General features: G+C 41.3%; 1 protein-coding gene across 1 annotated transcript; it reads left to right on the top strand.

Annotated features, from left to right (window-relative positions):
* Window positions 1–402: 402 nt before the first annotated feature.
* gata5 (GATA binding protein 5) lies at window positions 403–8,470 on the top strand. The gene is made up of 7 exons (XM_030056012.1): window positions 403–620; window positions 1,251–1,962; window positions 4,720–4,889; window positions 6,168–6,296; window positions 6,617–6,701; window positions 7,401–7,531; window positions 7,787–8,470. Exons 2-7 carry the CDS (start codon window positions 1,443–1,445, stop codon window positions 7,904–7,906), a joined length of 1,155 nt encoding a protein of 384 aa, XP_029911872.1. The 5' UTR covers window positions 403–620; window positions 1,251–1,442; the 3' UTR covers window positions 7,907–8,470.
* The last annotated feature ends 7,929 nt before the right edge of the window (window positions 8,471–16,399 follow it).

The following is a 16,399-nucleotide window of genomic DNA, read 5'->3' as shown; positions in this document are numbered from 1 at the left end:
GCCCTGAACAGCTATATTCCATGCATAAACTCCCTGGGTAAACTTAAGTTTAGTGGTTTTACCCTCCACTACATTCCTGGTTTTAAATCCGTTCACACCACTGTGGAGTATGCGCTCTGCCCGACAAAACAGCAAAAGGTGCGTTACAGGTGCCATTCAAGCTGGATCTCATGTGCCTCCAACCCCCCCTCACCCCTACCCCCACCCTTGGGCCCCTCTCCTCCCCTCTCCAGCACCCAGGGGCCCTCCTTCCCTCCCTCCATACCTACCTCGGAGCAGCGGGCTGTGTCACGTGTTTTTCTCCCGTACAAATTTTCCAGTAGGGGAGCGAATAGGAGCACAGTCATATCAGCAATTATCAGCGACAGTAACTATCTCCAGATATACCGGCAGGAAGAGAGCGGCTGCAATTGTCCCGGACCAAAAAACGACGCTTGGTTTCATTTTATCCCGACCATTGCGCACAACTTTTACGCATTAAACAGATATTTGGAGAGGCTCCGCTGTGTTCCTTCGTCGGACTGTATGCGTCTAGAGTGACCAAGTTTGCCCACTGCGCTCTTCTATTGAGTTTGTACGGCTAAGGACCGGACATTTTATCACCCGACTGTCCTTATCTGGTGAGATAATACACTGAGGGCCCTTGGAATTGTATTCCTCCTATGCGCTGCGAGGGCTATTATCAACGTTTTATGTGATTTGAGCTGCTATTGATAGAAAATATATGCATGGCAGATATGGAACGGAGCTTGCTATCTATTCTGTTGTTTGATTTGGTTCCTGTTTTAGTTATGATTTAATGAGACGTGCTGCGGGCTGTTTGTCGCTGCAGGATATCTGGGGTCGCTGATAGTTGGCTCTATCTGGACAGATATCACCGATCATTAGTGTCATTTTAATCCATTTAATGTCAGTCAGAATGAAACAGGTGAAATATGATTTATGATGCTGATTGATTGTTGAGCTTTGTCTTAGCTGTGTGGCTCTTCCATTTTGCTTGACCACAAGCCAACGTGCAGGCTATTTAACTTACAGAAATGTACATAAACGATTTAAAGCTGTAACTGTTTGTAACGATTTGCAATACTCAAAAATATGGCAATAACATGGTAACATAATTGTCACTGAGGCTGCTAATGTGAATGCCAGATTTGGAAGGTGACAATTGCGTTATGAGCAGATCCTTTTCTCTACTTCCACATATGCATAATTACGTCCCTAATTTTTCAATGGTGTTATTTGTTTCACAGGCCAGGAGACTCCAGAAGGTTTTTATACAATCACCTTTTGAAAAAGGTTCACAGAATTTCCTCGGGAGAGCGTGGAAGTGCCTTTACGCGTGGACAGCATCGCGCCACAGGACTGGGATCACCTTCAGAAAACATCCAACCTTTATTTACTATTTTCTGAGCAGCACATAAGCCTAAATCAGAATCCGCAAAATGTATCAAAGCCTGGCGTTGTCCTCCAACCAGTCACCTTATGCGCATGACACCGGGAATTACATCCACCCCTCGGCCAGCTCTCCGGTCTACGTCCCCACCACCAGAGTCCCGGCCATGCTGCCCACCCTGCCCTACCTGCAGACATGTGACACCCCCCACCAGTCCCACGGCCTCGGCGGGCACCACGGCTGGCCCCAGACCGGCACGGATGGCTCCTCATTCACGCCCAGCAGTCCGCACCCTCCTCCCGGATTCTCCTACTCGCACAGCCCGCCTGTCAGCACCAATACTGGCCGGGATACGACCTACCAGAGCCCGCTGGTTCTCGGTAACGGCGCCCGGGCCGACCAGTATGGAGGTGCACTGGTGCGCTCTGTCGGAGGGTCCTATTCCAGCCCCTACGCTTACATGAGCCCCGAGATGGCCACCTCCTCCTGGACCCCCGGACACTTCGAGAGCGGGGTGATCAGTCTGCAGGGACGGCAAGGAGGCCTGTCTGGAAGAAGATCCAGTCTGGGTATGTTTGTGCCTCAAGGCAAGTAAAGTCAAAAGACCCTGAATATGAATATGGCAAAGTCCCGGTATCCATTATCACCAGACCACCAAACTTATATCAGCAATCAGGGGGAAGAAGTGTAGCAATTCCTGATGACTGACATGATAATTATGTTCTTATAATTATTATTTGTCAAGGATGGTAAATTATTAACCGCAGATCGCCAAACTATAATCTAAGCGAGAATACAAGCTCTGAATAATCTAACCCTCCCTGGTGTGATTTGAAGACACCACTTGAAAGAAGAATTATGGTGATTGTTGCTTAATTTTTACTCTTTGATGTTATGATGTCTGGACTCTTTTGCGTTATAAGTGACTATTATTTCTGGTCTTCCCTGAATAGCAACCCCTAAAAAATCGTTTTTTGCCATTAATTTAATAATTGTGACCGCCTCGTTATTAAATTTTCCACAATCAAAAGATGAACAAATATGCATAAATACTGATATGCAAAAGGCTGCACAACTCCGAATATCAGGCCTAAAAATATGACATATTGTTATCATTATTGCCTAAGAAAAAACGACAAACAAATGAAGTGTCCTAAGATAGTTTGTTCATTCAGCATTTTTTGCTCTTTCCAGGCTCCTTTAATATTTAAACAATAGGTACTTTAACCTTTCGTTTGGCAAGCATTGGGCCGGATTATATGGGGCTTTGACTTTACATTTTATTGCGTTGTTATTTTCTCCAGTTATTTATTGCAGCTGGTGATTGAGAGGCCCAACAATGGTCCGCAACCTGTAACCTGCATTGTGCCAGATTCAATCAAGTCTCTAAACAATCCCACATCGGATTTAGACAATACACATTCTTCAGAGGAGAGGGTCGCTAAAAACAATCAATTAAAATGCTAATTTAATCCCCAGCAACAGTCCAGTGTTTTGATGATAGAGTTCAATACACACTGGGATAAAAAAGAAAAAAAAAAAAAAAACACTCTGAGATGGGCCATTGTCACAACAGTTATCACCCTCATCAGGCACAAAGACAGGGTCTATAACTACTTGAAACGTCTCTACCTGTGGGTTTATTCATTAATTACCTAAGAATCACACCTTTTGAAGTCGACTTAAAAAAAAAAAAAAAAAAAAGCGTGTTAAATATTTCAGTCAGACGCAGATTGGATTGTTCAAGTATTTTGTCGTGGCTCTTGTTCAGCCAGTTGTGTTTGTTTATTTGGCCGATGGTCGAGCTGCTTCACACTTCACAGAAACCCTGACAAATTAATTATGTAAAATCCAATTTTGTCCTCTAGTCTATTGTTCGTCTTGCTGATGAACCAACCTCTTTCCTAACAAGAAATCACTATTATAATATAGAGACTTAACAGCATGTATAATGTGCTTAATACAATTATAGTAGCCTTATTGTAGGCTACCTTATGGTACTTAATTAAATCTTTTACGTTATCATTATTAGGATATATATTCCTATAATAGATCAGCAGTTTGTCAGTGGTAGCCTATTCAAGTACATTTATTGCAGTCTTGCCTAAGAGCAGCCAACATTTGTCTGCTATGTCACTGCAATATTCCAATAAAAAAAAAAAATGCTGTATAACATGCTATAAAACTTATAATGTTGCTGACTTGCATAGTAGGCTGCCCTTCTAAAAATGTACTGAAGGATAACTGCAGGTGTTCTCCGCAAGGGTTAATTTAAACATGAGCAGGAGATTATAAACACACTGTCAGGTTCTGTTTGAGTTAATAGTTTATTCCAAAACAAAACCTACCAGATTCCACTCGTTTAATCCATTATACTCGTCTGCAAATAAGCATCATAAATTAATAAATTTAAAATAGAGCGAGACAACTTCTTCGCAGTGTAATTATTCTGCAGTGGACTATGAGGCTGCTTTCTGGAGAACGGCCGGGTCTTTTGCAGGTCTCTCTTCGTGCCTCAATTGAGGGATTAGGAATTTGAGCAATTAATGCCAGGAGTCCGTCGTGTGTCAGAGCTGTGATGGATGGAGGGGACCCCTGGATCCTTCAGGCTGATAAGCGCCCCGATACCCCCCTCCCTCCCCCTGCAACAGATTCCTCCATCACTCTGTCTCCGACTGATTCATTCGGGGTTTTGATCTCGCTTCATCAGAGGGAAGAGGGTTTTAAATTCCTCTTCATGGCTATTCATCATGCAGCAGACCGTAACCAGGGCAAAAAAAAAAAAAAAAAAAAAAAAAAAACTCCCCTTGTAGACAAACTTTAAAAGAAAATGTTGCACTGTTTTGTTATTCCTAATTTTTACATGAGCAAACTCTATCCCCAATCCCCCTTAAGAAAACTAGTTATCTCACATATTTTAAAATAGCCTACTAACAATGCAAAAAATATAACAGTTGTTGGAAGATTACAAAAATATCTTAACAATAAAAAAACAAAGAGATCATATAAAACTGTAATACACAAAGTTTGTTTAATTCACTAAAGCTCCAACTCCCAATATATATTTTTTTAATTAACCGATTTATAGTGACACCACAGCCTACAATAACAATACCAGAAACTTAATTTTGAGCACCACACACTAATAAACATTTTAAAATCTTATTAAGAAACTACAGAATAGTGATGAAGTAATAGAGACTGAAAAAATATATTATATGCAACTGTTTTCACTATAAGATCGTGAGGGGAGGTGGTAATTAAAACGCTCAGTGATATGCAACATGGATTAAATGTCACGTTTGTGTGTCCTCTCCGGTACTCAGACCTGATGGAGGAGATGTCCACCGAGGGCCGGGAGTGCGTCAACTGCGGCTCCATCTCCACGCCGCTGTGGCGGAGGGACGGGACCGGCCACTATCTGTGTAACGCCTGCGGCCTCTACCACAAGATGAACGGCATCAACAGGCCGCTCATTAAGCCTCAGAAACGCCTGGTAAGACAGAAATAGCCGTGTGGATTATGGGGAATCGGGGAGTAGTAGCCTGACTGTCTCAGTGATTTTGATATGAAATTTCCAGTAAATTAGTCACTTTTCTGAAATAGGATCTGGGATCTAGTGGAGCCTGACCTCAGTTTACCCACCGTTTTTATTTGCAGAATAGAGTTCAGCCTCCCTTTTTAGGGCCGACACAAAACCATGTGACTGATGAAACTTTACAGTGGGCCTGCACATCACAGCAAGAGGCATCGAATAGATGTTAGTTATGTGAGGTTAAAAAATAATAATAATAAAATTATATTTAAAAAATGAAATTGTTATTGCTAATATGACCCATGGGAAATCAGTTTTAGTAGTTTACCCATCTTTTTTATTTACCACCACATCACTTAATACATGTAGCCAAATTTCCATGTACCTCACCATACACTCTTACAGTGGGGTGAGCTGGCTGTAGGGGTATGAATGTAAAGTCAGTTTATAAGTAATAAAGTAATATCAAAAACTATGCAATATTATTTATCATGCATATGTGAGCCAATCAGAAAATGATCTTGTTTGATTTGTTTACAAGTTGCTCTAAGGATGCCTATAGTCAATTACACTACCACTGAGGTCACAGTAGATAAAGCATGCCCTATTAGTGGTCAGGGAGAGTTTAGAGAATGGAAACTGGAGGGGGGGGGGTGTTCAAGGCTTCATGGCTGTATATTTCCCAGGAACTTGCCTCTCCAAAGCAGCTGTGGCTGTGAGTTGCCCAACAGTCTCTCTCCACAACTGGGCCGTTCTCTCTTTTCTCTGTTGTTATTTGTCCTTCGGCGACCTTGCCCTTGGACGGGCTGTTTTTAGACAAGGCTCTCTAGAGCAACGTGACTAACTACTGTGTGCTGCTTTTGCTCTGAAGTCTCACTTGCTGTCCAACACCAAGCTGATAGTCGCACCAGCAGGCCATCAGCACTGCTTACATTTCAACATAGTGTGGGAGAAAGTAATTCTATCATGTGTTTCTTTATAAATTGCTCAACTGTGAGTCATTGCAATTTATGCATAATACAGTACCACACACGGGCATCCTGGTCACAGTTCAACTTCTGGTTTGTTAAACTGTGATCCAAGCATCCAAAATGAAGTGTCTTTTTGTCTTTTCCTTAGCCAGCCTGAAAATTTATGGGTATTACTTAATTTCTCATGTAGGGTTCCAGCCTAAAAAAGAAACTGAGTGGTGTGATTTTCACATGTAAACGTCTTCTCTCCTTCCTTCTCTACCTGCAGCAGACCACATCCCGCCGGGCCGGTCTGTGCTGCACTAACTGCCACACCAGCACCACCACGCTGTGGAGGCGCAACGCTGAAGGAGAACCTGTCTGTAACGCCTGTGGCCTTTACATGAAGCTGCACGGGGTAAGTTATAGCCGCCTTACCATAGGGCCGTTTTAAAATCACCACAACATTTCAGTCTTAATCTCTCTCCAGCCACATCTTGCCTCGTCTTTCCCTCTGTTGCCTGCATGTAAAGCCGCTCCTCTTGCCAATCTCTGCCAGCATAGGAGCAGCTCATTATTTGCACAGTGTAAAACCTCTGCAAGGGCATTGTGGTCATTGTTATCGGAGTGGTGATGTGGGAGGGGAGGTTGTGTGGGTTGTCATGACACTCTTGGCCACTGTTGTACCAAGGAGCGGGAGGTGTGCTGAGCTAATATGTGTTTCTCTCCTCCCTTCAGGTGCCCAGACCTCTGGCCATGAAGAAAGAGAGTATTCAGACCAGGAAACGCAAGCCCAAGATGCCCAAGAATAAAACCTCCACAGGTAGGAAAGGATGAGGAGAGATGGAGACTAGAGAGGACAAAGTGATGCATGTGGTAAATGAAGGAAATAGACACGTGGTTAGATAAGTCATATTCCTTATCATGGCGGCATTAACATAATTGGAGCTACATGGGCTAGAACAAATTTATAGCCAATTATGGCCCCTATAATAATAAGTTCACATGATCCGCACAGGCCTTATTTCAGTGATAAAGGTGTAAAAGTGGGGTTTCTTTAATCCACCATATCCACCATACACTATTTTCCTTAGACTGTGTCACCTCAAAATTTAAACAACACGTTCTTTAAAAGATGCACAATGCAAATTTGCAGCAGTTTGATCGAAGTCAGGATGCTTTGGACTCCACTGAAAAAAAAAGCAGACTAATCTATGAGTAAATGTGTCTGTGATGAGAACCATGTATGTTCAGCTATCACATCACATGCTTATTTATTGGCATATTTCTGTTGTTTGGAGTCCTCACCTGAGTTGATCTTTGGCAGTTTCACACAGCGCACCATTTCTGGTTCTGAAAAGCTAAATCTGAATTCTTCGCAGGTCAACAGGCTAGGAGACACAAAAATGTGTGCAACAAACTAATATCCTAGTGCTATGCTATTTTTGCTCCCAGCATTCATCACCGCTTTTTGTTCCCGTCACTAATTCACTGGAAATCCCTCTATCTATCCATCCTTCAGGAGGATCCACGGCCTCTGACACCAGCTCCCCGTCCTCCCTCTCAGTATCAGAACATGCCTCCACCATAAAGAGTGAACCCAACATGGCCCCTTCACCCTACGCTGGACAGACTGTCACATCTGTCTCTCAGGTAAAACCCCCTCCTGTTTTCAGCACTCCTACCAGCAGCAATCATTCATTTCAATAGTTTTATTCCAAAATACTGAATATCCATTGAGATAAAAAAAAAAAAAAAATGCTGGCCTGAACTTCACCACTCAATGTGTCTCCAAAATATCAGCATGGAAAAAGTTCATTAGTTTCATAGTATTTATGTGTGGCTGCATGATGTCATAAATATTCAGTTTTATGTACGTTTCTAATATTATCCCTTTCCTCTCTGCAGACGTCCTCTCAGTTGGACAGCACAGGATCAGGACATGTGGACATTAAATTTGAGGATTATCCCTTTACCCCGAGCTCCATCGCCCCACACAACTCCTGGTGTGCTCTGTCTCAAGCATGAGGAGACTCTGAACGCTTCTACCAATACAGCACAGTACAATCACCATGCCGGGAACACATGTCTTGATTTGGCTTTGTCGTGGAAGCCATTATCGAAGTCTCTCCGTCCTTTTAAGTGGGTCACATGACTACTGCGGGGTTTCCTCCAGTTGTGGGGCGACAGCAGTGAAGCAAGTGTGAAAAAAGGGCGACTTAAATGATGTCTAGATTTCTTCCTGGTTTCATCTGACTCGGGGACCATCTCATCTGGTTGATATAATCCTCTCATCAGGTTGGGCTTATTTACAGGCTTAGTTGGAACACAGCTCACCTGGACCAAACAAGGACACAGGGTACCTGAACTGCAGTTTTACAAATGTATGGCTCTAAATCGTCCTGTTAACTGCAGCACACCTACATGAGCGAAACCTGAACCAGGACTTAACACTGACGCCTGGCTCCGCCGAGCTCAGATCCAACACGCCACGAACTCAGCTCGGCTGGATGACAAATTATAGACTTGTGACTAGAACTACCTATTACTTTAAGTCTCTTCATTTTGAAGAAACACTAGCCAAGATACCGATGTGAAGGCAATCAAGTGGAATATATAGAAATGATAATAACTGCTTTTGATAATTGAGATTCTTGTTAACTTCCTTAAGTTTTTATTGTTGTGACTGGTGATAACGCCCTCGTCGTTTTCTGTGGTGTTTTCAAAAACATGAATGAGGCACAGTTTCAACATGTTGTTGTTATCACAGAGAAAACGAGAGGATGGACAGAAAATACCTGTTTTATGACTGCTGAACATGTCTCATTACCATCGTGTAGATGATTAACTTTTATAGATACATTATTTATGTTGAGATAAGGACAGTTAGAAGTCATCGTGAACACTAAAGCCAGCCAGTTATAACCCGCTGCTCATGGTTCCCCTTTTAGAGTGGCCGGTGTGCAGTGTGGCCTCTAAGCTATGATGCATCGACTAAATGACTGATTTGTTTCCTATAAATTACCAAACATGTTTAAGATTTATGAGACACAGTGGATTCAAACTGCATCTCTGGCTGTTTATTCAATTAGGACCAGCCTTTTTGATTTAGAGGTCATGGCTACATATCAAAAGTTTATTGTAATTTTACTGTTTTAACTTTTGATACAAATCAAAGTGCAATGACTTACAAAACAAACAAAAAAGAGCATGGGTTTATGTTAAATATATTAATCTAATTTTATTGCCTATATTTTGTCAATATGTAAGGGGATTTATTGTTATAATGCTTTAGAGAACTGAGTCAATAAACCCAGTCTCTGAATTTACTTCTTTTTTTAATGCTCTTTGGAATCTGTTCAGGCTAATAAACTGATTCATAACTTATTTCTTTGATTTTGGAGCATTCATTTAAATAAAATAAAATAAAATAATATATAAATACATTTGGCTTCTGCCAAGGTAATGTCAGTATAAACATGGTGATTCCATGTATTTAATATTGTATTTCTTTACCATAAGTGTGGACCACCGGGTTCTGAAAGGTGGAGTATTAGGTTATTTCCACCACTTTGCATGTTCTTGTGTGCTGTTTACAGTAAAAACAATTAGGTGATAACCATATCATGTAACATGCGCTATCATATTTGTGTTTTTAGATTTAGTTCCCCTCACTGATGCGTTAGATTTTCTCTCGGGTGTGTTATGTCAACATATTTTTTCAACAGTACACTCCCTAGATATTTTCTTTAACACATCAGGGTGTTTGCAGACATGTCATTTGCATATATGTTTATCTTCCACATGCACATATGAATGCATGCATGTTGGAGTATGTGTGTGTGTGTGTGTGTGTGTATATGTGTGTGTGTATATGTGTGTGTGTGTGTGTGTATGTGTGTGTGTGTGTGCGCGCGCATGCACGTGCGTGCAGAGAGAGGGTGTGTGCTCCTGCTGGTTGCTGATGGTGTCGACTAAAGGTTGTGTTCCAACTCTGCTTTATGGCAGCCGGTTCAGGGTGGACTGCACCATGGAAGAAAATACAGGCCTGTCAGCAACAAGGCTGCTGCTTTACTGCCTGCATGGCGACATCCAGGCACCGCAGCACCAACACTGCCTCGCTTTATGACCGCTGGCCACGTTGGTGCTGTCTTATCTGTTGCTGGGAGAGGGCTGTTGCAGCGAGATTCGGGGATGCGTACTTTTATTTGGTCAGGCAGTGAGCAAAGAAAAGTGAGTCGTCTTAATGAATGGGAGGATGAGGCCAGGATGGGATCACTAGTTGTAACTATGGGCTGTATTTTGTAATGAGAATGTACTGTAAAAAAAAAAAAAAAAAAAAAAGAAAAAGAAAAAGAATAAAAAGGCCATTTCAGCACATCGTTCAGTCTAATATAAAAAGCTGGTGGAAAAAAATTTGAACCTGTTTCTTCAATATTTAAAACTGGTGGAGTGATCTGCTTTATTCTAGTATTATTCTAGTATTTAACACATAACTCTGAACATCCAATGGAAATAAGTGCAATTATCTTACCGACCGGGAAAAAAAAAAAAAAAAAAGAAAAAAAAAATTCTTCTTTTCATAAAACCTGAGACTGAGAGATTAATAAAATAATTTGGTCACATTTTATATTAATTCTTCCAATGAAGCATTTGTAAATAGTGTATAAACAGTTAACAAATGCCTTTGAACACACTATAACATCATGGTAAGTACATATTGTAGTTTGCATTTATTAACATGTTTTAAACAGTGCAGTTCAAAATTTTGGTGAGCATGCAAAATAATGCTCTACAGAATTGTGAATTTACGCTATGACTATTAACATTATCCTCACTGCTATATTAACGTGTGTTATAAGGCATTTGTTACCTGTTTATACACCAGTTGTAAATGCTTAACTGGGGAGGTGTTCTTAAGACGGATGGTGCTGGCAGTAATACCTGGATATTGAAACAGCACTTGACTGAGGAACCCATGGAAAACAAATGAAGCCAATATTTGTAGCCTCAAAGTCACCCCCCAAGACACACACACACACAAACACACACACACACACACACAGTGCTCTAACAGACAGCCTCCCTCCTTCAAAGTGAGGGCCGGTCGCTCTAAGTGCTAAATAGACAGCTCATCCACACAGAGACACGGGCTCAATGAGGAGCCCTTACGGCCGCGTTTACATTCAATTGCCTGTGAATTGAGTGTCTTCATAATGACCGCGTCACAGTAAAACCTCTGGAGTGTGACGGGTGGTGGAGCGGGGGGTGGGGAGGAGGGCGGACCTTGAGGACTCCTGATGTTATCTCACACACCAGCTTGTTTCTTCCTTAACTTTTCTCTCACAAACGAACAAATTTCTGTTTTTTTTGTTTGTTTTTTTACTGTAACTAATAAAAAAAATTGCAAGCTACTGTGCACATTAATTTAGTATAAATATACTGTATATGGTGAGAATATTCTGTATATATGTATATATACATGGGGATTTGGAAAGGCTGTAGCAGCATAACATAAACAGAGGTGCAATGAAAGCTCCATCAGCTGTCCAGTCAAAAAAAAAAAAAAAAAAAAAAAAAAAAAAAAAAACACAACTTTTTCCAGAGTAATTCGGGGACTGATTCTAATCTGTCTGTGGCCCGACTTTAGATCCCAACTCAGACTTTGAGCAGCTGCCACAGGCTTCCCTCCCCTCTTTTAGGCCTTGTGTTGCTTTCACCTTTTTTTAGCAAGAGGAGGGAAAAAAACAATGACTCCAATGTACAACTTTGCCAAAGAAAACTTGTTGCAAATAGCATAATAAAACACGGGGAACTATATAACGAGGAGGAAGTGCACGGCCAAGCGTTTAAACCTCTTCCCTTTTTCAGTGTATTTTCCTTCTTGTGGCTGCATTTTGTCTTGCAGAAGCCCGTCTTGCTATTCCTGCCACGGACATGTAATTTACTATTGTTAGGTTAAGTAGGCTAAAGCATTTATTTCGTATGACAGACATCGCTGACGACAGAAACCTTGCACTTGATTTAGACCCAAGAGCATCAAGGCTGGGGTCACAGCAGTGTCAAGGCCATGATGATTGTTGTGTTTCTTTAGTAATTTTTAAGTTTGGTGTGTCAGGGCTCTGCATACCTTATAACCCATCCTTCAAAAGAGGGGTCTCTGTCTTGTTGTGTGTGTGTGTGTGTGTGTGTGTGTGTGTGTGTGTGTGTGTGTGTGTACACGTGTGATTCAACTAAGGGTCCGGCATTTTCCCCTTCCCTCATGTTCTCTACAGCGCTCTGTCTTCCTGGACGGCACCAAGACAGCTCAATGTGTGTGTGTATGTGTGTGTGTTAGCTGGTACAAGGAGGAAAGGGCTACAGTCCAGCGATAATACAGAGGGACTGAGCTTGACCAAAAGTGAGGAATGGCTTTTTCTCCTTTGTCTACGGCTGCAGACAGTCTTTCCCAGGGTCCTGCTCCTTGACTGCCCCATTCAATTATTCCCTCCATCCACACTTCAAAACAGGATATTGTCTTTAAATGCACCGTGGTTCTTCTAGGGTTAGAGCCTTTTGTCTGTGTGTGTGTGTGTGTGTGTGTGTGTGTGTGTGTGTGTGTGTGTGCGCGTGCATGTGTGTGTGTCAGACAGAGAGTGAGAGAGTGTGTGGGACGGTGGTGGCAGGGAGGGTAGCACAGACATTTATTCAAGTAATATTCAGCTTTTAAATCAAAACTTCCGCCAGTTGTCTGCTCAGTGATTCCCCCTAAGGCCCTATTCATTTCTCTGTGTGACAGGAACAAAAAGTGTGCTTGTATGAGTGTGTGTGTTTGTGTGTGTGTATTTATGCGCACTTGTGTACACTGTATATGTGAAAAGAGATTTTTCCCTTCGCCTCGCCAAGGCCTGACGTTCTCCTCATGGGATGTGTTGCTCTGCACGGCTCTAATCACCCACCGGCTGTGTGTTGTGGCGTCTCTGGGCCCTAAGAGGGATCCCGGGCTCCGGTCCACTGTTTCCTCAGGACAACAGAGATAATGCCTGTAGCAAAACAAAGAATAAATTTCAGCCTCAACTTGAACCGCAAACGATCACAGGAGCCCTGTCAGCCAATTTCATACAGCTCTAAAAATAATTTCACTTACGAAAAGAAACCATGGTAATCCTATAATACATTTAGAAAGAAGCTACACACAGCAAAACTTTAAAATATGCAGAGTCCATATGTCAAGAAAATTCGGAAAGGAGATTAATAAAGGAAACATGTACTTACCCAAAGCAAGAAAGACTGAATTACATATGAATTATGCATGTCTAGGTAGATATAAATGAACACATATGCACAAAAATTGCTTTGTGTTTTATATGTAGAGGAGCTCATTTTTTAAATATTCTTATGATAAATGTGCTTCCAGTGCATCACACTTCCCCATGTTTAGGCCTACATACCATGTTTTTTGAGAGTGTTAAGTCCATTGTTTGCATAACAGGAATGTTTTGTACTGCACAGTTACCTATTAATGACTGTCATTTTAGGGAAATTTACAATATGTTGGACAATCTTGTTTATGATGAGAACAGTGAATTTGTCGCTAACTGGCTAAATGTAGGTCAAATAATCATCAACATCCTACATTTCATATTGATATGATAGCTATATCTGATTCATGTAGCCTCTTTAAATACAGTGATCCAGGCTGCAACAATATTTTTATTTAGTAATTCATCTCAATCCACAGCATTTGCAATCACTGATTATAAACGTCATAAACAAGGGTGCTGTTTGGTATTGTCCTTCACCATTTGCTTTGAAAATAGTTTTGGAGAATCATTCCTATAGCAGCCATGCCATTACATCACATATAGTCCAGTAGGCTGTTACTGGTTTACTTGAATAAGGCCAGAAATATGGCAGAGCAAAAATTATTATATAAACTTTTAAACACTGGCACCAACCAAAAAAAAAAAAAAAAAAAAAAAAAACAGAATACTTCTGGATTTAATCAGATCATCTCTGGTGACTATTTTTAACTTGGTATAGCTTTCCAATTAAGGATTACTATTCCAGTAAGGGTCCTGGCATGCACAGCCACCCACTGTTGCTGCTTAGCTACAAATGTCACAGATTTGTTTATGGAGCATTATGCAGCCTAGCTAAGCTGCTGACAGGACTAGCAACTTCCCAAAAGTCTGACAACAATGTCTATTTTGTCTTAACACTAATCAGATTTTGTACTCAGAAAGGCAAACAGTAATGGGTGTCATAAGGTTCCATACATTATACTGACCCTTAATATAGTATTTCCTGTAGTCATGTAGATTAATCAGTGGGTCTGTGTAAAAAACATCATCTTCTACAAAGGTGTGTGTGCTGCTGTGTGTGAGAAGGGGAGCGTCCCCTCAAAGACAGATTGTGCCGTGGAAACACAAAAAATGGTTTTGCAACTGTGAGAGAAAACACTATGCAGTGCAAAAAAGTCATTATTGAGTAGATACCCTCTAGGTCCCCAGAGGAATATTCCACAGATTTTTCATCAGGGTCCAATAGTGATTTGTTCTTCCATTCGGCATTGCTGTTATAGGAAAATTGTTACCACTTTAGAGCCATCTGCAAACACAGTTTTGTGAAAGCAGCTATAGTTTCTGCTGATAATGAGGTGGGGGGTCGGAGCAGAGGGGGGCAAAAGGGGAGCAGAGTGTTTGTAGGTATGTGGTTATTTCACCCCAGGACGCCCATTCTATTGTGATTTACCTTAAAGAACAGAATAGACGCCTGCAGTCGCACCACATGCATCTGTCTGTGTGGTGAGAAGGTATTAAGCTTGCAACTCCACAAATGAGCTACTAATGTTGCATCATCAGTATGATCAAGCCAAATATTTATGACCTTGAACAGGACATTGTGGGAAAGGGTTTATTCCGTTTTTCACTTTAACCTTTCATTGATTTCTTAACTAAAGTAAAATCTTTAACAGCACAGATCAAAGTGTGTATATGTGTGTGTGTGTGTGTGTCGACGTACATGTGCATGTGTGTCGTACAGAGCTGCAGAAAAACACACCGCACCTTCAAGAACACGACCTCACCAGTCTAAAGGTCAAGGAACGAGCAGGGCAAAGGTCACAATACAACAAGGGCTCCATAAACCAAAGTACATCTGGCCTGAGGGTGGTATCACTGCATAGGGAGCACACACACACACACACACACACACACACACACAGGCGTCACTGTGGCCTTGCAGCAGGTGCTAAACTAATCTGTTGAACATTAATTGATTGTCACATATTGGATTTTATTCACTCCAAGATGGATTCATACAGCCAACAGTTTCATTTGAACATAGATAACAGAGATGTTTTTGGAGTTGTCTGCCGTCATGTGGTCATATCTGGCCCCTGCTCTGGGGTCACGGAGGTGTCTGATCTCTCACCATTGTTCTGCTCCTCTCTAAGGAGCCCCCTCCCCCGTGCCACGCTCCTCATTTCTCACCTCCTAATCTTTCCCTCCTTCTCATTAACCTTATTCTCAGTTCAGTAACCTCACTCACCTGGCCGGTCATTTCTGACAAAGAATAATATGATGAGAATATTCACTTCTCTTTTGAATCCTTTTGACTGTAATATGGCTGCAATCATTCTTCAACCAAAGGACCGGTGTTCAAATCTCATTGAATTCACCTGCAAGATTAAAGAGAATTTCTCTTCAAGGATATAATAATAATAAAAAGACACTTGAATGGCCAAGACAAGGTGAACTAACTGTGGTTTGGATTTTAAAGCTGCAGTATCTCAGTATTCAAATGTCATTAGACTGTCGTGCCCAGACCAAATCTCCATACAAGCCAGTGAAGTAAAATTTTCAAACACACAAAGAAATAGTAGCTATAATTATATTTACTTCTCTCAGTTGGTGACCTCTTGGCTTTCTCTTTTACTCCCAGATCCACTGTCTTTGTAGTGTTGAACCACCTTTTTTTTTTTTTTTTTTTTTTTTTTTTTTTTTTTTTTTGGTTTTCAGGTAATCACTAACTTCGCATTGGCCAGCTGTTCTCATGAGATTGTTTTAAATTGACTTGCAGAAATATCTGGCCTCCTAACAGCCAGGCTAACCAGTGTCCTTTGAGAATATGCATGGTTCATGCAATGATTATAGCAATGGTGCACTGAATTTAAAAATTGAAACCATAGTTACTTTTATAAAAGTTAGTGTCTTAGTGTCTTAGTGTAAAAGAGCAACAACCTAATTACCATCTTTGACTCTGAAGGACAAACACAACTGGCTTACCATCCAAGGATATGCTTACTGATGAGTTTGCTCACTTTCCCCATCATTTGTCTGGTTGGTCCAGTACACTAATGATAAACAGATGGTTGATCCAATCAGCTATGTATTTTTTGTAAGTATCCACAGCTACTTCCCCTTTTCCCAAATGATTTAAACCCAACAGTGCCCAGATTTTAACAGACAACCTTAGTGATTAACAATAAAACCCATCAAATGCAATTTAACAGACTGATGTTTACACAAAAGTTTTGAC

The sequence above is a fragment of the Myripristis murdjan genome, chromosome 7 (genome assembly GCF_902150065.1).
Source record: "Myripristis murdjan chromosome 7, fMyrMur1.1, whole genome shotgun sequence".
Lineage (NCBI taxonomy): Eukaryota > Metazoa > Chordata > Actinopteri > Holocentriformes > Holocentridae > Myripristis > Myripristis murdjan.
Note: the sequence above shows the minus strand (reverse complement) of the source record. Positions and strands in the feature narration are given on the sequence as shown.

Coding starts and splice junctions, on each gene's coding strand:
- gata5 (XM_030056012.1), top strand. CDS start 1,443: ATGTATCAAAGCCTGGCGTTGTCCTCCAACCAGTCACCTTATGCGCAT. Junction 4,890..6,167: donor TTAAGCCTCAGAAACGCCTG/GTAAGACAGAAA, acceptor CTCTACCTGCAG/CAGACCACATCCCGCCGGGC. Junction 7,532..7,786: donor CTGTCACATCTGTCTCTCAG/GTAAAACCCCCT, acceptor TCCTCTCTGCAG/ACGTCCTCTCAGTTGGACAG.